The sequence below is a fragment of the Cenococcum geophilum genome, assembly GCF_001692895.1.
Source record: "Cenococcum geophilum 1.58 unplaced genomic scaffold K441scaffold_5, whole genome shotgun sequence".
Lineage (NCBI taxonomy): Eukaryota > Fungi > Ascomycota > Dothideomycetes > Gloniales > Gloniaceae > Cenococcum > Cenococcum geophilum.
In genome coordinates, this window is record NW_027137563.1 from 4,964,944 (window position 1) to 4,982,906 (window position 17,963).

At 45.1% G+C, this 17,963-nt stretch overlaps 5 protein-coding genes across 5 annotated transcripts; 4 read left to right on the top strand and 1 right to left on the bottom strand.

The window, feature by feature from the left end:
* Window positions 1-95: 95 nt before the first annotated feature.
* On the top strand, window positions 96-1,492 carry K441DRAFT_653655 (ornithine carbamoyltransferase mitochondrial precursor). The gene is made up of 3 exons (XM_067647563.1): window positions 96-553; window positions 646-1,327; window positions 1,380-1,492. Exons 1-3 carry the CDS (start codon window positions 200-202, stop codon window positions 1,421-1,423), a joined length of 1,080 nt encoding a protein of 359 aa, XP_067508669.1. The 5' UTR covers window positions 96-199; the 3' UTR covers window positions 1,424-1,492.
* A 312-nt stretch (window positions 1,493-1,804) lies between these two features.
* On the top strand, window positions 1,805-2,311 carry K441DRAFT_541226 (uncharacterized protein; the record flags this gene model as incomplete). Its single annotated transcript, XM_067642635.1, has 1 exon — window positions 1,805-2,311. One exon carries the CDS (start codon window positions 1,805-1,807, stop codon window positions 2,309-2,311), a length of 507 nt encoding a protein of 168 aa, XP_067508670.1.
* A 95-nt stretch (window positions 2,312-2,406) lies between these two features.
* On the bottom strand, window positions 2,407-3,792 carry K441DRAFT_628553 (acetolactate synthase small subunit mitochondrial precursor). The gene is made up of 2 exons (XM_067646199.1): window positions 2,816-3,792; window positions 2,407-2,760 (listed from the first exon to the last, which is right to left on the bottom strand). The coding sequence occupies exons 1-2, from the start codon at window positions 3,696-3,698 to the stop codon at window positions 2,660-2,662; spliced, it is 984 nt and encodes a 327-aa protein (XP_067508671.1). The 5' UTR covers window positions 3,699-3,792; the 3' UTR covers window positions 2,407-2,659.
* A 159-nt stretch (window positions 3,793-3,951) lies between these two features.
* K441DRAFT_628557 (uncharacterized protein) lies at window positions 3,952-6,334 on the top strand. Its single transcript, XM_067646200.1, has 8 exons — window positions 3,952-4,272; window positions 4,333-4,485; window positions 4,727-4,748; window positions 4,813-4,865; window positions 4,922-5,086; window positions 5,139-5,347; window positions 5,401-5,950; window positions 6,006-6,334. Exons 1-8 carry the CDS (start codon window positions 3,988-3,990, stop codon window positions 6,027-6,029), a joined length of 1,461 nt encoding a protein of 486 aa, XP_067508672.1. The 5' UTR covers window positions 3,952-3,987; the 3' UTR covers window positions 6,030-6,334.
* A 373-nt stretch (window positions 6,335-6,707) lies between these two features.
* On the top strand, window positions 6,708-9,959 carry K441DRAFT_628558 (putative aconitate hydratase 2). The gene is made up of 3 exons (XM_067646201.1): window positions 6,708-6,943; window positions 7,113-7,895; window positions 7,950-9,959. Exons 1-3 carry the CDS (start codon window positions 6,899-6,901, stop codon window positions 9,588-9,590), a joined length of 2,469 nt encoding a protein of 822 aa, XP_067508673.1. The 5' UTR covers window positions 6,708-6,898; the 3' UTR covers window positions 9,591-9,959.
* The last annotated feature ends 8,004 nt before the right edge of the window (window positions 9,960-17,963 follow it).

Here is a 17,963-nt window from a genome sequence, read left to right on the forward strand (position 1 = left end):
AAGCGTGGCGAACGCTGTGATGACGAGATCCTGCCAGGCACCGCAAGCGACCCAATCCGATGGCGGCTGATGATCCCCAGATTTTGATGCATGAAGGGCGCCGAAAAATAAAACTCTACACCAACGTGACTCGTCATTCCGCTTCCTGTATAAAAGCTCAATTGTTTGTCTTTGGGTTCGGAGGTTTTCAGATATCATAATGCCTTCCTTTCGCCCTTCTCCGTCTGCCCTCCGCAGCTTAACCAAAGCTCAATGCCGCCGTTACTCCTTCCCCGCCAGTCCACCAACGTCACCGTTCACCCCACGCCATCTGCTTTCGATAGCAGACCTTACGCCTGCTGAGCTCACCACTCTAGTTCGGAATGCTCACCAACATAAGCAAGCTATTAAATCGGGCTCAATTCCCCGAAATCTTCTCGGGGCAATGGCTGGGAAGACTGTTGCTATGACATTTAGCAAGCGTAGCACAAGGACAAGGGTCTCAACGGAAGGTGCTGTGGTTACAATGGGTGGCCATCCTATGTTCTTGGGGAAAGAAGATATTCAATTAGGCGTACAGCTCCATAACCATTTCTTTAATCTCTAAGACTTTCGAAAAGGTACTATTGGCGTGAAATATGAATGTTAGCTCACCAACTGTTCTAGGTCAATGAATCCCTCTACGACACCTCTCTCGTCCTCTCCAGTATGACTTCTGCTATAGTTGCTCGTGTTGGCCCCCACTCCGACGTTGCAGATCTAGCAAAACATTCTACCGTTCCCGTTATCAACGCTCTCTCAGACCTTTATCACCCACTCCAGACAATTGCCGATTTCCTAACCATATCCGAAACCTCTTTAGCTACTTCTAGTCCCACTCTCGGGCTTGAAGGACTTAAAATTGCTTGGGTAGGCGATGCAAACAATGTCCTTTTCGATCTAGCTATCGGAGCGATGAAGTTAGGTGTCAATATAGCAGTCGCGACACCCAAGGGCTATACAATCCCTAGCTCTATGCGGGAAGTTATACAGTCCACTGCATCCACCTCTCCCCGCCCCGGTACACTCACCGAGACCAATATACCTGAAGAAGCGGTGAAGGACGCCGACATCCTTGTCACTGACACTTTCGTATCGATGGGGCAAGAAGGAGAGGCTGCTAAGCGGTTAGCCGACTTCAAAGGATTCCAGATTACTTCTGAACTAGCTAAGAGGGGCGGCGCCAAGGCGAGCTGGCAATTTATGCATTGTTTACCGCGCCATCCAGAAGAGGTCAACGATGAAGTTTTCTACGGCCCAAGGAGTGTCGTGTTTAGGGAGGCGGAGAACAGGCTTTGGGCTGCAATTTGTGAGTACTCTTATCTCATGTCTGAGAAAAACTCAGCTAATCGACCAATCAGCGGCTCTTGAGGCTTTCGTTGTCAATAAGGGCAAGATCGTATGAGTCAGAGAACTGATTTTAAGGGTTCACAAACAGGCAGATATTGAATAAATACTGGATGGTCTAGGACGGGTAAAAGCACTTTATTTGATTTGTTTAAATGTGGACGCAATAGCACGCTTAATGAAAACATTCATCAGTTAAGGTCCGCTTAGGGGCTAAGTCGATGGCTGTGGTATACCAGCCACCCCCAGCCACAATACCCAAGTCACTTGGATCCTGACCCAGTACTCACAATTATGCTAGAGCAGTTTCTATACCTTGTGCTCTCCGGCAATCCTTTTCCCCCCTTATTTTACAATCTCACATTTTGGGCATTCCTGTTCTCATCACACTCTGATTCCGAGGTCTCAAGTCTCAGGTTATCGAACTACTCAACTGACCATGAGTGATAATATTTCAATCCCTCAAGTCCTACCCGCCGAGAACTTCGTTATCAGCGCCGGCACTGTCTGTTTTGACGTCTCTAGATCAATGATTCTACTTCTCTATCATCGCCCAAAGGCCGAATACTTGCTGCCTAAAGGACGAGTTAACGCCGGAGAGCGCTTCAGTGATGCAGCGTTGCGTGAGACCCTCGAAGAGAGTGGAGTTACAGCTACTCTCCTACCATCGCCAATTGCGACACTAGCACAGGGCCTAGATCCGGGAGAGCTGAATACCGAGCCTTTCGTACTCTCGAGTGCATTCCGCAACGGCGCATGGAAGCTTATGTTCTGGTATATTGCGCAAGCAGACTATGCGGCGCCGCGGAGTTACGGCATGCAGGAAGAGGGCGAGGAATTTGATACTGTGTGGGTGCCGCAGGCGAACGCACCAGGCGTGCTTTCTTACTCTGATGATAGTGCCATAGCTGCTAAGGCATTAAGTATCATGGCTAAGCGTGAGTAGAGCCAGTATCAATCTCAACGTGGGATAACAAGACTTGACTAGTCAAGGCCACTTTCTAATCGTACCAATAGCTCGGATATTCGATAGGACTCATAGCGGGATATAAAACTCCTCTTTTGATATAAACACAACATTATTAAATCACTTTTGACTAATGAAGTAAATTTAACTGGCTGGAGACCATCGGGCTGTCCTGATTGGAAGACTCCGGCTTCGGCCTATCTAACGGCCCTACATTGATACATCCAACCCAAACAAACCAAAGACTCTATATACAAGGTCTGTAAACACCAAAAAATCCGAGAAAACAAACTCCAAACCAGTATTGCATGGTGCGCAAATGAAAGCTTAACCAGGTGGAAGCGTGCTCTGGTCGACAACGTCTTGCGCCTCTTTTTCTTCGACTTCATTTGGACCGTGAAGGGGTGATCGAGGGAGGGCCATGAGGCCTAGATCCGTTCAGTTAGCTACACTTGCAATAGAAATAGTGAAGGCTCTGCTCACCCGTCCTTGCTGATTCCAGAATTCCAAACGGCGCAATCAACTTCATGAATGAATCAATCCTCGTAGGCTTCGCTGAAACTTCCACCACACAGTTGTTCGTGCTAATATCCAACACCTTCCCGCCAAACTGATGGGTCAAATGGGTAATTGCCCTCAAATGCTCATGTTTGTGCCTCAGCGCCTGACTAACAGCCAATTTACTTGGATGATAGTCTCTTCTAAGTGCCTCTCGTGCAGCGTAATCGACAGCATGATCGCGATCGACTTCTGAGAGTTCTCCGGCGCTGGCGAGATCTTCGAGCTCCGGCTCATGGACCATTTCACGATGGTGCGCGAGAAGCTCTTCGAAGTATTCGGGGCCAAGGATGGAAATTTTGGCGAGGAGAAGCTCGCGCTGGACAAGCGGGGCAGCCGTATAGTCCAGGACGGCCCATACGGGCACCAAATCTTCGAGCTGGCGGCGTGCTTGCTCGACAACGCCGTCTTGGCCTTGCAGAACGATGGTCATGCGGGACAAGTCATCGACCTCGGTATTGCAAACAACCAAGCTGTCAATATTGAAACCGCGGGCGGCGAGAATACCGGAGACACGAGAAAGAACTCCGGGCTCATTTTGCACCAGACAATTCAAAATATGGCGTTTTGGGGGTGCTTGCGATGGGAGAGGTGTTTCGTAGAGAATACTACTGACAGCGGCTTGTGCGGACCATGCGGGAGGGAGATCTTCTGTCGGGAGGGGCGCAATACGGCGGTGGAGGGCTTTGTAGGCTAAAGCTTGGGTGGAGGAGGAGCTCTGGCATTTTTGGTGGAGAAGGGTAGTGGTGGAAGGGCGGTGGAGGAGAGTGCGGAAAGGCAGAGCTTGTATTGCTCGCCGGGAAGCCATGGTGAGAGGCAAGACCTCTAGGAGGTCAATTGATGCGTAAGATGACCTATTAGGAAATTTTAGGTGTTGATGTTGGTGAGAAAGTGTGCAAGCAAGGTCGGATGAATCACACAGATTTTTGGAACCTGAGAGCGATCTCGCTGACGAACTGCCAAGCCCGATTATCTTGGCTGCAGACTTGACACTTCTCAACGCCGAATGTTCAACCCTTGCCGAACCTTTAACCACCCAAGGCTGTAGCAACATCTATACCCACCGAATACCTCCATCGAAGCCAGCACTGCCCAACATGACTGGAGAACCGCGCAAGCGCTCGCGCTTCGACCAGACCGAGCCTCCAGAACCTAAGCGTGCCTCGAGATTCGATCGTCGTTCGCGTTCGCCTTCCTCGAGAAAATCTGAGAGTCGGCGCAGTCGCAGCCCTATATCATCGGCAGGACCTATGAGCCCTTCCTCAGCTGAAAGAAAGAAGATTGATCCGGCAGCTGCTGCGGCTGCGGCTGCGGCGAAAATAAATGCGCAAATACAGGCTAGAAAGGGCATCCAGCATGTCGACGTCCCACCTATCCGTTCGGTAATCTACACTCCCATAAAGATACTACATAGGCATCTAATACTGACAATGCGTTTGTAGACAGCTAGCCCAACGAGCGCAAAGTCCCCGAGCGCGGGCGCAGGAGCAGTCAACAGTGAAGTCTACCAACAAGATGGCGACTACATCAAAGACATAGAAGTTAACGATTTGCGAAACCGTTACACACTGACCAAAGGCTCTACACAGAAGATGGTAAATATTTTTGTAGTCTTAATTGTACTGATACTCTCAGGGCTACTCCTCTCTCCCTGCCTTGTTGCTTCTGCGTTGGTCTCACCAAGCTTTGCAATCAGTAACGCTCAAGGGTTTCTCTCTTTTCCATCTACGTACTTTTTTGTGGGAAATAGTGCTGTCGCTCACTCGTGGTGCAACTTCTAGCTGCCCTGCACGGCACCCGTTTTGCATCTGCTGACCTCACTCGTGTGACATCTAGATTAAAGAAGAAACTGGCGCCGGTACGCTCAACCACTTGATATTATTTAATACTTGTGAGAATGCCTTGCTTATTAGTGTGAAAAGATGTCACTACCCGGGGCGAATATTACCCTGACAAAAGCATGGCCACTGCTGCAGTAAGTGCCCGGTTTCTTAATATCTTAGGAGGAATTGCGAACTAATTATTTTCTAGTCACCGCCACTCTACCTGCATGTCACCAGTACTACCAAAGACGGCCTAGAGAAAGCTATCGCCAAAATTGATGAACTTATGAAACAGGAACTTCCAAATCTTGTTGACGAGCGCAGATTCCGCCGCCGAGAACCTGAACAGTTCGAGAGGGATGAGCTTGGTCGAGTATAGCTATCTCAACCCACCCTTTAGTGTGAGATACACTGACACCAAATAGCGCAAATGGCCTGAGGAGAGAATTCCCATTGACCTTGAGCCTATTACTGGCTTTAATCTAAGAGCTCAGGTTGTCGGTCATGGCGGCGCATACGTTAAACACATTCAGCAAGAGACACGCTGCCGTGTACAGATTAAGGGCCGCGGATCAGGCTTTATGGAGCCTCAGACCGGTCGCGAGAGCGATGAATCGATGTATCTCCACGTTGCGTAAGTAAAAATCAACTGCATCCTGATTGACTCTGAATACTAAATCTATCCAGAGGTCCAGATCCGGAAATGGTGAAGAAAGCACGCGAACTCTGCGAAGATCTTCTATCCAATGTTAAAGATGAATATGAGAAGTTCAAAGAACGCGGGCCTTCGCACGACCGTTATGGAGGAGGCTTTTCCAACGGTCGACCTGGCTACGGCGATCGAGGCGACCGTGACCGCAGCGCAAGTTACGGTTATGGAGGCAGCTACGGTGGGCATGGCGGCCAGCAATCATCTGGAGTTCATCCTTCAGCCATGAGCCCAGTTGCAGCAGCGCCCGGCACTCCGGGTCAGCCTGGAGGAGATTATGCTGCTCAGTATGCCCAATATTATGCCGGCGGACAAGACCCGTATGCCGCGTATGGAGGCTACCAAAATTATGTTACCATGTACTATAGCTACTACCAGCAACAGCAACCGGGTGCTACTCAGCAATCCCCTCCTCCTGGCACAGGATCCGCACCACCACCTCCGCCCAGCGAAGCTCCTCCACCTCCACCAGGCAGCGCTCCCCCACCACCCCCACCTAGTGGAGCTCCGCCTGCTAGCTATAACGCGGTATATACACACTTCCCTAATTATAATTATCCCCGGTCAAACTAATCCAGATTAGGTTCCTCCTCCTCCTGGAATGTGAATACTTGGATTCATGGGGATTATGCGTTGAAGCGTGGTTATAGTTGGCTTTGGGAGTATCATGCTTGTTCCATTGCTACTGGTGGGAGATTATAATCAGGTGGAGGGTTGGTAGTTTTGCACCCTCTTCATCACTATTTGTTGTTTTAATATGCGGCTTTTCGTCGGCACAGCTTCATTGCATGTGTATAGTCTATATAGCAGCAGAAATGGCGTTCAAACATTTCTCTACGCTTGCGTCCAAGTACCGGATATAGGCATATCCCATCACCCGTCAGGGTACTACGTTATCGATAAGAATTTGGCCAATCAGGAGGCATGGATTGAGTACAGTTCCTTGGTGTTATATATGCACGGTCCACATCATTATCGATAACGTAGTACCCTGACGGGTGATGGGATACCTGTGCATCAAGTTGCGTAGTGAATAACAGCCTAGCAATACAAAAGAAAAAAATCTGGCAGGAACATTTCTATTTGATACAGTAGGAATATGATCAATCCAAGAGGGCCTCATAACGGAATAAGAAGAGAATAGCCGTCTCAATTTCATTCTTCCTTTGGCCAAATTCTGCTTGCAGGAGTGGTAAGCATAATTGTAAGACTCCCTATTCGCTGAGCAGATGATATTCATAAATTGTGGTTAAAATCAAGCGAAATCGCTACAACAAATTGTGTAAGGAAATCCACTCCAAGCGCCATCCATTACCCTTCAACCCTCGTTGCGGACCCTTTCCCCAGATTGCAGGCCTCGCGTACTCGCGTGGCGTAAACTTTCAGCCTTCCGACTTTACATCTCCAGATTTTCTACACTGCTCGCAACCTCACCTCCGCAGCCTTTAAACAACACGAACACCGCCCACCTCAACTATGCGGGCTCAGGCTCTTAGGGCGGGAAGGTCCATACCTTCCAGGGTAAGCGTTACTTCAAAAATTGCACATTGAGTCTTCGGTTCGTCCTAGAAATATACCCCACCATGTACCTGCTTCTCTAGCTGAGGATTAAAATTCAATTGAAAGCCTACTGTTTCTGTTCACAAAATTATTTCTGATCCAATTATTTTCGGATTCTGACCAGTCAAAGGCCTGTCACACGACCCTCCTACGGACTTCTCTCCCATCGAGGCGATACCTGGCCACTGCAGAATCCAGCTCACCTCACTCTAAAGCTGACATTGGCTCTCGAACACCTCCATATCAAAAACTTACCAAAAGGCTCTATGAAGTACGCCGAGTCCTGGGCCCAGACCGGCAGCTGACCCTCGCCGAAAAAATCCTCTACTCCCATCTCGACAATCCTGAAGAATCCCTTCTCACGAACACCCAGAATGGCGCAAATATTAGAGGTATAGCGAACCTCAAGCTTAAACCTGACCGAGTGGCGATGCAAGATGCCTCGGCACAGATGGCGCTCCTTCAATTTATGTCCTGCGGATTGCCCACAACTGCAGTTCCAGCTAGCATACACTGCGACCATATGATTGTGGGTGAGAAGGGCGCCGATACGGACTTGCCGTCCTCAATTGCAGGTAATAAGGAAGTTTTTGACTTTCTGGGATCCGCGGCGAAGAAGTACGGAATTGAGTTCTGGCCGCCAGGTGCGGGTATTATACATCAGACGGTTCTAGAAAACTACTCTGCGCCTGGATTGATGATGCTAGGCACGGATAGCCATACGCCAAACGCAGGTGGTCTGGGTGCTATTGCAATCGGCGTTGGCGGTGCGGATGCTGTTGATGCGCTTGTAGATGCGCCGTGGGAGTTGAAGGCACCTAAAATATTGGGTGTTAAGCTGGAGGGCGAGCTAAGCGGATGGGCTTCTCCTAAAGACGTGATATTAACACTTGCTGGGAAGCTCACAGTTAGAGTGGGTTCCTTGGTACTTCTAAACTGGTAAAGCGAGGACTGACAATATTCGCAGGGTGGTACTGGCTTCGTAATTGAGTATTTTGGGTCTGGCGTAGACACATTAAGCTGCACCGGAATGGCCACAATCTGTAACATGGGCGCTGAAGTTGGCGCTACAACGTCTCTGTTCCCATTTTCATCTCAACACATTCCATACTTGGAAGCCACTCATCGTGGGTCCATTGCTAAGGCAGCTGCAGCAATTGCCTCTGCCCCGACAGCCCAAAATCTCCTTGCTGCTGACCCGGAAGCTAAATACGACGAAATCATTACCATCGACCTCTCAACCCTCGAACCACATATTAACGGCCCTTTCACCCCGGATCTCTCAACCCCATTATCCAGGTTTTCTTCCGTTGTGGAAGAGAACAACTGGCCGAAAACCTTCGGTGCCGGCCTCATTGGGAGCTGCACTAACAGCTCATATCAAGACATGACGCGAGCTGAGGACCTCGTCAAGCAAGCTTCTGCTGCAGGTCTAACGCCCAAAGCTTCTTTCTTCATCACTCCTGGCAGCGAACAGATCCGCGCAACGCTCGACCGTGATAACACGCTCTCAACGTTCTCCTCCGCCGGCGGAACCGTCCTAGCAAACGCATGCGGACCTTGTATCGGCCAGTGGAAGCGCACAGACGGGGTCACAAAAGGCGAATCCAACGCCATCTTCACGTCTTATAACCGCAACTTCCGCGGCCGCAATGACGGAAATCCAGCTACTATGAACTTCCTCGCATCCCCCGAACTCGTCACTGCTCTCACATACGCTGGCAGCACGACCTTCAATCCGCTCACAGATACCATTCCCACGCCTTCCGGAACCCCCTTCCGCTTCGCGCCACCCAAAGGCTCCGACCTCCCTACCGCAGGCTTCGCAGAAGGCAAGCCAGAACTCCTACCCACCCCCGGCGTGCCAGACCCCTCGGTCGAGGTGAAAATCGACCCCGCCTCCACCCGCCTCGCCCGTCTCGACCCCTTCCCGCCCTTCCCAAAAAGCGAGCTCTCCGGCCTGCGCGTGCTCGTGAAGGTAAAAGGGCAGTGCACAACCGACACCATCTCAGCCGCAGGCCCGTGGCTCAAATACAAAGGGCACCTGCCCAACATCGCGGAAAACACGCTGATTAGCGCCATCAACGCGGCGACGGATGAGGTAGGCGCCGCGTACGACGTCGACGGCTCGCGCGCCGGGATCCCCGAGCTGGCGAAGCGGTGGCGCGACGCCGGGCGCGAGTGGCTCGTCGTGGCTGAGCACAACTATGGCGAGGGCAGCGCGCGCGAGCACGCCGCGCTGCAGCCGCGCTACCTGGGCGGCCGCGTCGTGCTGGCCAAGAGCTTCGCGCGCATCCACGAGACGAACCTCAAGAAGCAGGGCGTCGTGCCGCTGACGTTTGCGCGCGAGTCCGACTACGAGCTCATCAACGCCTGCGACGAGGTGCAGACGGTGGGCCTGCTCGACGTGCTGAGGAGTGGCGGGAAGGGCGAGGTGGCGCTCGTGGTTACGAAGAGGGATGGGAGCCAGGTTGGGATTAAGGCCAGGCATACGCTTAGTGAGGACCAGTGTAGGTTTGTGCTGGCGGGCAGCGCGCTGAATTTGCTGGCGATGAGGGGGAAGGAGGCGAGGGAGGAGGTTACGAGGGAGTCGGAGATGACGGATTAGGTCGGGTATAGGGGGGTTGTTATGGGAGAATGTGGGAATTTGCGTTGGATACCATATGCAATGGGTATATTACGTGGGCGAGCTATATGCGAAAAGACAGTTGATATACTTAAATATCTGGGATAGAATCTTGTGTTGGTCACGGTTTGTATATAAAGTATAAAAGGAGTGTATTGATGGAGTTTGGAGAGCACTTCATCTACATTGTATCTTCTACACTTACGTTATGCTACGAATACTTTCTTAACAACTCATCTTTTTTTGTAACAGCTCAAGAGATGGAAGTGAGCCAGCATTGAATCTCGAACGTGGACGATGAGTAGTAGTAGCTAACTCGAGGCATGCACCTCGTAGCCCCGTAAAAATTACTGGCTTGGTATTTCCACGAAAATCTCCACGGATCAGGTAGAGGTGCTATACTCTTTCCACGGATTCCCTGTCCTATCCCACGTGCGGCCTCAGCTACGAGGGGAGCAATGAATTTACGTATCAGAAAATGCACTATCGTTGATATCGTGAAGGGTTGTCACGTGGGCTCTGTTTTCTTTCTTGAATTTCCTAATCGGGATCTGACTAGAGGCATGGTCCAACGCTTGCGATTATTTGCGGTAGGCTAGCAACATAGGTGGGAGGCATATAGCCCCGGGGCTCTCCGCCGTCAAGAAGTCTAGAAAAATGGCTCAGCTCATCGTTGCAGGACGGTTTTGGGAGTTGAAGCGCAAAGGAGCGGTGGATAGAATACTATTGAATGGCACTGACAAGAGTGTTAGTGCAACAATATCAGGCGATCGAAGCCGGGAGGGTGATAGTGGGAAGTTGCTCCACTCATACCATGTCAGCGTTGGTGTGTTTAGTAATGAATCCACAGTTGAGAGATTGCTGTGGACCGAGAACGGATAACGGCGGAAGAGCATTTTCTAGGCTGCCCATCAGCAAGGGCGGGAGAGGAAAATTTAAATGTAACATTCGAAAGGTCTGGAAGTTTTACCTCGCTTATCTTAACAAATCTAATTAAGCAGCGAGAGTTTTACACTATTTAAAGTAACCGTGTTATCTTCAAATAGGTATCTTGCTCTTAATAGCTTTAATGTAGTAGAAATTCCTCTCACATAGGTGATAACACACTCGTGTCCAGTCATGCTAGACAGCCAAGAATTACAATTGCATCTCTATATACGCGGTCGTCGGCATCATATCTCGTTGTTTTGGAGGCGCCTGCACATGCAAGCGGAAAATCGCAAAACTAATCAAGAATAACTGTAACCGACTACCGGACCTTGCATATTACCCTGTTCACTAGCGTCAGCACTACCCTCGTATACCTCGTATATCTATCACATATTGGGGGGGCTAATTTGGCGCGGTTATAACCTAGGTTAATACGAGGTTAGGGCCATAACGCGCCCGAACCCCGCACGAGGTCGCGCAGTAACCGCCCCCAAGTACTTTCGCACGCGATTTTAGGCGAAAAGGTACATAATTTGTGTTAGATTGGTACTTCTGGATGGTCGCGTAATGTTACTCTAAATTTATAATACCTAAATGGGCTCTATTCCTATATAATAGGCGTCTTAGTTACTATAGTACAGTCCTATATTAAGACGTCTCGGTTACTATAGTATAGTCCTATATTAAGGCGTCTCGGTTAATATAGTACAGTCCTATATTAAGGCGTTTTAGTTACTATAGTGCAGTCGTATATTAAGGCGTCTTGGTTACTATAGTATAGTCCTATATTAAGACGTCTTGGTTACTAGTATAGTCCTATATTAAGATGTCTTAGTTACTACAGTGCAGTTATATATTAAGGCGTCTTAGTTACTATAGTGTAATTATATATAGAGGCGTCTTAGTCACTATAGTGCAGTTATATATTAAGGCGTCTTAATTACTATAGTAAAATAACTATTTAAATATTCTTATAAAGCCAATCTAAAGAACGCCGACCTTATAGCTGTTCCAGCTAGTTAATAGCCTATCTTTTATCTCTTACTATACCGTCTCTTACGCGCCATCTTATATCCTTAATTATCCTACGGCGACGGCTATAGAATATAGCCTCGCCGTTAACCCGCTAGCGTGCCCCCTAGCAGTAATTAAGAGCTTTAATTAATGGCCTATCTACTAGCCCTAAAGTCCACTTAGTCTAGAGCTAGAAGACTAAATTACCGCCTTAAAGCATTTTATATTTCCTTAGCGGCGCCTATAGGTTAAGGATAAATAGAAAAGATAGTTAAGTATTAGTTTATACCTACGCTAGTAGGGGCAATATGGATATAGTAGACGGCTAAGTAAGTAGTGCGGATATTATAGACGGCTAATTAGATGGTGTAGATATTATAAATAGCTAAGCGGATAGTATAGATATTATAGACGGCTAAGTAGATGGTGCGGATATTATAAATAGCAGCTAAGTAGGTAGTATGGATATTATAGACGGCCAAGCAGGCGGCGCGGATATAGTAGATATTATAGTAAACGGCGTAGGCTCGCCTAAAGGTGGATATATAGACTCTATAGGCCCTATCTAAATACCTATCTTCCCTTACTAGATTTATATAGGTGCGAATAATACTAATAATTTTTTTATTTTACTAAGGCGTTCTAAGATCGTCTATATATATAATTAAACCCCCTTTATCTTAGAAATCGCGGCCTTATATTTTAGCTTAGCTATAGCCTTATAGGCAGGCCAGTATTTCTATATTATTAGCTTATCTAGTATAACTATATTAGCTAGTAAGCTTTTTACCTATGTGGTAAACCTCTAGTACTCCTTATAGCCGAAAAGGGGGTCCTTCTATAGGGGGTAAAGCGGGAACTGCTTATATAGGATTACTAAGTCTTATAATAGGATTACCCTAAACGCGCGGAAGAGGCATAGAAATTCTAAGCCCGTAAGGTTAAGCCGTATAACCTTATTATCGGCCCTACCTAGATAATAGGCCTCTATGCGTTTTAGCTAAACATTAGTCTTTAGCTATATCTTTAAATAGAGGGCCTTCTCTGGCACCTCTTATACACGGGGGAAAAAGTAGCCCTTTTCTTTCTTTAGGAAGCTAGTAATCGACCGTATAAACGTATTAAATAGGTAGCTAAGGTAGGCTCCTATTATCGCGTCCGTATTCTAGCATTTAGCCCATTTAATTTAGGTTTCCTTAACGCCGCTAAGCTCGGTATACTAGACGCTCTGCTTATAGGCGCTATAAGTTTTCTCCTTTAAGTAAATTCCTACACCCTAGAATATCTTTTTATTTTATTTAAACTATATATAATAGCTTAGCGGCCGTTACGGTACTTTAATACTACTAGGGAAGACGTATAGGTTATAGTAGTCCTCTAGCTACTAAAAGGATAGGAAGCTCTTAGCGCTATCTTTACCCTAGCGGTTAAAGAAGTAGAAGGCTACTATAGAGAGGGGGTAAAGGATAGGGTTAGCGTTCCGTATACAGCCTATATACTTAACCTTACTATACTAATTTTACTTCCCTTATATTATTAATATAATTATATATAGCGCTAACTCGTCTAGTTTAGGCCCTTTATTCTCTAGTTTAATAAAAATAAGGTTAGTAAGCTAAATGTCTTATCTACTTTTACTATAGGTAACAGTAGTATAGCTTAAGAAATGGGTTAAAAAACGGCAGCTATATAGATTAGGTAGGGTATATATAAACCTAATAAATGCTCGGCTGTAGTTTAAAGGTAAGACTTAACTAAACCTAGTATCTTAGAGCCCATCTCCTAGTACTAAGTAATTGCCTTTTTAAGCCCTTTAACGTTATAGCCGCTAGTAATTATAAATAGGCCTTAATTAATAAAGTTAACGCGTTAAATCCGGTCCTTATTGTGGTAGACGCTATCTAGTACTGCTAAGAGCTTTACCCCCCGCAGCGGCTATAAGGTTTTACCTTCTAACTACTATATATAAAGCTCGGTAATAGTAAAGACATAGCTATTTATAACTAAGTATTAGACTATCTTATTAAATAGGGCGTCTAGGGCCTCCTTATCCTATATCTCCCCTTCCTCCTTTATAGCTTCCTCCCCTATATCTATAGCTGCCCCTACAGCTACCCTTACGGCTGCCCCTACGGCTGCCCCTATAGCTAACTTCCCCTCTAGCTACTCTACCCGCTTAACCGTCTTCTGCCTCTTTTTTACCTACTTACTATTTTTCTATATCTTTTTCTGTTTTAACTTCTATTTTTAATAGCTAGCAGCCTATAATTTTTAGTTAATAACTTACTGCTCTAAAAATAGGTAAAGCTTATCTTCTATTACCTAGGCGCTGTCTATATTACCTTTTAGTCTTATATACTAGTCTTCCCACTCTTTCTACTTTAGCTTTTATGCCCTTATAGTATTCTTTAAGCGCTAGGCCTTATAAATATTATATAGCCGTACCGTCTAGGCCTTAAATTCGTTCTAAAGGCTATAGAAGAAGGGGGAGAAGGAGGCTAGGGGGGCTTTCTTTAACTATAAAGTAGACCGTAGGGTAAGAATATTCTTAAAAGACTCTATCTCCGCAAAAGGTTAGGGGGAAGACACGTAAGCATAGCGTGGGTATAGGTAAATAAAGCCACTAAACGCGTAAATATTAATAGAGGAGGAGAAGAAGAGAGCTCTATATTATAGAATTAGAATTATAATAGGCCGTTCTATATAAAACTAAAAGCCCTACGCGAGCTAGGAGCTAGCGCGGGTATAAGAATAAAAAAAGGGTTAAAAAATAAATTGTTAAGGCGATAATAAGGTTAAAGGCGTGTAATAAGGTCCTCTATACTAACCTAGTACTAACTTAGGCCTTAAAAACGCGTCTAAAAAGTAGGGGCCACTACTAAAAGGGGTGGGTTATATATAACCTAAGGTTATACTAAGCTTAACCCAGACCTCTAATACCTATTATATATTAGGGGGGCTAATTTAGCGCGGTTATAACCCAGGTTAATACGAGGTTAGGGCTACCTCTACTAATAACGCGCCTGAGCCCCGTATAAGGTCGCGCAGTAACCGCCCCCAAGTACTTTCGCACGCGATTTTAGGCGAAAAGGTATATAATTTATATTAAATTGGTACTTCTAGACGGTCGCGTAATATTGCTCTAAATTTATAACACCTAAATAGGCTCTATTCCTACGTAATAGGCGTCTTAGTTGCTATAGTATAGTCCTATATTAAGACGTCTTAATTACTATAGTATAGTCCTACATTAAGGCGTCTTAGTTAATGCAGTATAGTCCTATATTAAGGCGTTTCGGTTACTATAGTGCAGTTATATATTAAGGCGTCTTAGTTACTATAGTGTAATCCTATATTAAGACGTCTCGGTTACTAGTACAGTCCTATATTAAGACGTCTTAGTTACTGCAGTGCAGTTATATATTAAGGCGTNTTAGTTACTATAGTGTAATTATATATAGAGGCGTCTTAGTCACCGTAGTGCAGTTATATATTAAGGCGTCTTAGTTACTATAGTAAAATAACTATTTAGATATTTTTATAAAGCCAATCTAAAGAACGCTGACCTTATAGCTATTCCAGCTGGTTAATAGCCTATCTTTTATCTCTTACTATACCGTCTTTTACGCGCCGTCTTACATCCTTAATTATCCTACGGCGACGGCTATAGAATATAGCCTCGCTGTTAACCCACTAGCGTGCCCTCTAGCAGCAATTAAGAGCTTTAATTAATAGCCTATTTACTAGCCCTAAAGTCCACTTAGTCTAAAGCTAAAAGACCAAATTACCGCCTTAAAGCATTTTATATTTCCTTAGTAGCGCCTATAGGTTAAGGATAAATAGGAGAGATAGTTAAGTATTAGCTTATACCTACGCTAGTAGGGGTAATGCGGATATAGTAGACAGCTAAGCGGGTAGTGCGGATATTATAAACGGCTAAGTAAACGGTATAGATATTATAGACGGCTAAGCGGACGGTGCGGATATTATTAATAGCAGCTAAGTAGGTAGTACGGATATTATAGACGGCCAAATAGGCGGCGTAGATATAGTAAACGTTATAGTAGACAGTATAGGCTTACCTAAAGGTAGATATATAGACTTCGTAGGCCCTATCTAGATACCTATCTTCCCTTACTAAATTTATATAGGTGCGAATAATGCTAATAATTTTTTTTTTTGCTAAGGCGTTCTAAGATTATCTATATATATAATTAAACCCCCTTTATCTCGGAAATCGCGGCCTTATATCTTAGCTTAGCTACAGCCTTATAAGTAGGCCAGTATTTCTATATTATTAGCTTATCTAGTATAATTACATTAGCTAGTAAGCTTTTTACCTATGTGGTAAACCTCTAGTACTTCTTATAGCCGAAAAGGGGGTCCTTCTATAGGGGGTAGAGTGGGAACTGCTTATATAGGATTACTAAGTCCTATAATAGGATTACTCTAAACACGTGGAGAAGGCGTAGAAATTTTAAGCCCGTAAGGTTAAGCCGTATAACCTTATTATCGGCCCTACCTAGGTAGTAGGCCTCTATACGTTTTAGCTAGATATTAGTCTTTAGCTATATCTTTAAATAAAGGGCCTTCTTTAGCACCTCCTATACGCGGAAAAGAAAGTAGCCCTTTCCTTTCTTTAGAAAGCTGGTAATTAACTATATAAACGTATAAAGTAGGTAGCTAAGGTAGGCTCCTATTATCGCGTTTATATTTTAGCGTTTAGCCCATTTAATTTAGGTTTCCTTAACGCCGCTAAGCTCGGTATACTAAACGCTCTACTTATAGGCGCTATAAGTTTTCTCCTTTAAGTAAATTCCTACCCCCTAGAATATCTTTTTTTTAATTTAAACTGCGTATAATAGCTTAGCGGCCGTTACGGTACTTTAATACTGCTAGGAAAGACGTATAGGTTATAGTAGTCCTCTAGCTACTAAAAGGATAGGAAGCTCTTAGCGCTATCTTTACCCTAGTAGTTAAAGAAGTAAAAGGCTACTATAGAGAGGGGGTAAAGGATAGGGTTAGCGTTCCGTATATAGCCTATATACTTAACCTTACTATACTAATTCTGCTTCCCTTATATTATTAATATAATTATATACGGCGCTAACTTATCTAGTTTAGGCCCTTTATTCTCTAGTTTAATAAAAATAAGGTTAGTAAGCTAAACGTCTTATCTACTTTTACTATAGGTAATAGTAGTATAGCCTAAGGAACTGGTTAGAAAACGGCAGCTATATAGATTAGGTAGGGTATATATAAACCTAATAAATACTTGGCTGCAGTTTAAAGGTAAGACTTAACTAAACCTAGTATCTTAGAGCCCGTCTCTTAATACTAAGTAATTGCCTTTTTTAAGCCCTTTAACGTTATAGCCGCTAGTAATTATAAATAGGCTTTAATTAATAAAGTTAATGCGTTAAATCCAGTCTTTATCACGGCGGACGCTGTCTAGTACTACTAAGAGCTTTACCCCCTATAGCGGCTACAAGGTCTTACCTTCTAACTACTATGTATAAAGCTTAGTAATAGCAGAAATATAGCTATTTATAACTAAGTATTAAACTATCTTATTAAATAGGGCGTCTAGGGCCTCCTCATCCTATATCTCCCCTTCCTCCTTTACAGCTTCCTCCCCTATACCTACAGCTGCCCCTATAGCTGCCCCTATGGCTACCCCTACGGCTAACTTCCCCTCTAGCTACCTTACCCGCTTAACCGTCTTCTACCTCTTCTTTACCCACTTACTATCTTTCTATATCTCTTTCTGTTTTAACTTCCGTTTTTAATAGCTAGCAGCTTATAATTCTTAGTTAATAACTTACTACTCTAAAAATAGGTAAAGCTTATTTTCTGTTACCTAGGCGCCGTCCATATTACCTTTTAGTCTTATACACTAGTCTTTCTACTCTTTCTGCTTTAGCTTATATAACCTTATAGTATTCTTTAAGCGCTAAGCCTTATAAATATTGTATAGCCGTACTGTTTAGGCCTTAAATTCGTTCTAGAGGCTATAGAAGAAAGGGGAGGAGGAGGCTAGGGGGGCTTCCTTTAACTATAAAGTAGACTGTAGGGTAAGAAGATTTTTAAAAGACTCTATCTCCGTAAAAGGTTAGGGGGAAGACGCGTAAGCACGGCGCGGGTATAGGTAAATAAAGCCACTAAACACATAAATATTAATAGAGGAGGAGAAGAAGAGAGCTCTATATTATAGAATTATAATTATAATAGGCCGTTCTATATAAAACTAAAAGCTCCGCGTAAGCTAGGAGCTAGTATAGGTATAAGAATAGAAAGAGGGTTAAAAAATAGATTATTAAGGCGATAATAAGGTTAAAGGCGCGTAATAAAGTCCTCTATACTAACCTAATACTAACCTAAACCTTAAAAACGCGTTTAAAAAGTAGGGGC

What these genes read in the sequence shown, in the direction of transcription:
- K441DRAFT_653655 (XM_067647563.1), top strand. Translation starts at nt 200, where the DNA reads ATGCCTTCCTTTCGCCCTTCTCCGTCTGCCCTCCGCAGCTTAACCAAA. An exon ending in AAGAAGATATTCAATTAGGC is followed by an intron (nt 554 to 645) that starts GTACAGCTCCAT and finishes CAACTGTTCTAG; the next exon opens with GTCAATGAATCCCTCTACGA. An exon ending in CAGGCTTTGGGCTGCAATTT is followed by an intron (nt 1,328 to 1,379) that starts GTGAGTACTCTT and finishes TCGACCAATCAG; the next exon opens with CGGCTCTTGAGGCTTTCGTT.
- K441DRAFT_628553 (XM_067646199.1), bottom strand. Translation starts at nt 3,698, where the DNA reads ATGGCTTCCCGGCGAGCAATACAAGCTCTGCCTTTCCGCACTCTCCTC. An exon ending in TCTGGAATCAGCAAGGACGG is followed by an intron (nt 2,761 to 2,815) that starts GTGAGCAGAGCC and finishes GAACGGATCTAG; the next exon opens with GCCTCATGGCCCTCCCTCGA.
- K441DRAFT_628557 (XM_067646200.1), top strand. Translation starts at nt 3,988, where the DNA reads ATGACTGGAGAACCGCGCAAGCGCTCGCGCTTCGACCAGACCGAGCCT. An exon ending in ACGTCCCACCTATCCGTTCG is followed by an intron (nt 4,273 to 4,332) that starts GTAATCTACACT and finishes ATGCGTTTGTAG; the next exon opens with ACAGCTAGCCCAACGAGCGC. An exon ending in AAAGCATGGCCACTGCTGCA is followed by an intron (nt 4,866 to 4,921) that starts GTAAGTGCCCGG and finishes ATTATTTTCTAG; the next exon opens with TCACCGCCACTCTACCTGCA.
- K441DRAFT_628558 (XM_067646201.1), top strand. Translation starts at nt 6,899, where the DNA reads ATGCGGGCTCAGGCTCTTAGGGCGGGAAGGTCCATACCTTCCAGG. An exon ending in GAAGGTCCATACCTTCCAGG is followed by an intron (nt 6,944 to 7,112) that starts GTAAGCGTTACT and finishes GACCAGTCAAAG; the next exon opens with GCCTGTCACACGACCCTCCT. An exon ending in CTGGGAAGCTCACAGTTAGA is followed by an intron (nt 7,896 to 7,949) that starts GTGGGTTCCTTG and finishes CAATATTCGCAG; the next exon opens with GGTGGTACTGGCTTCGTAAT.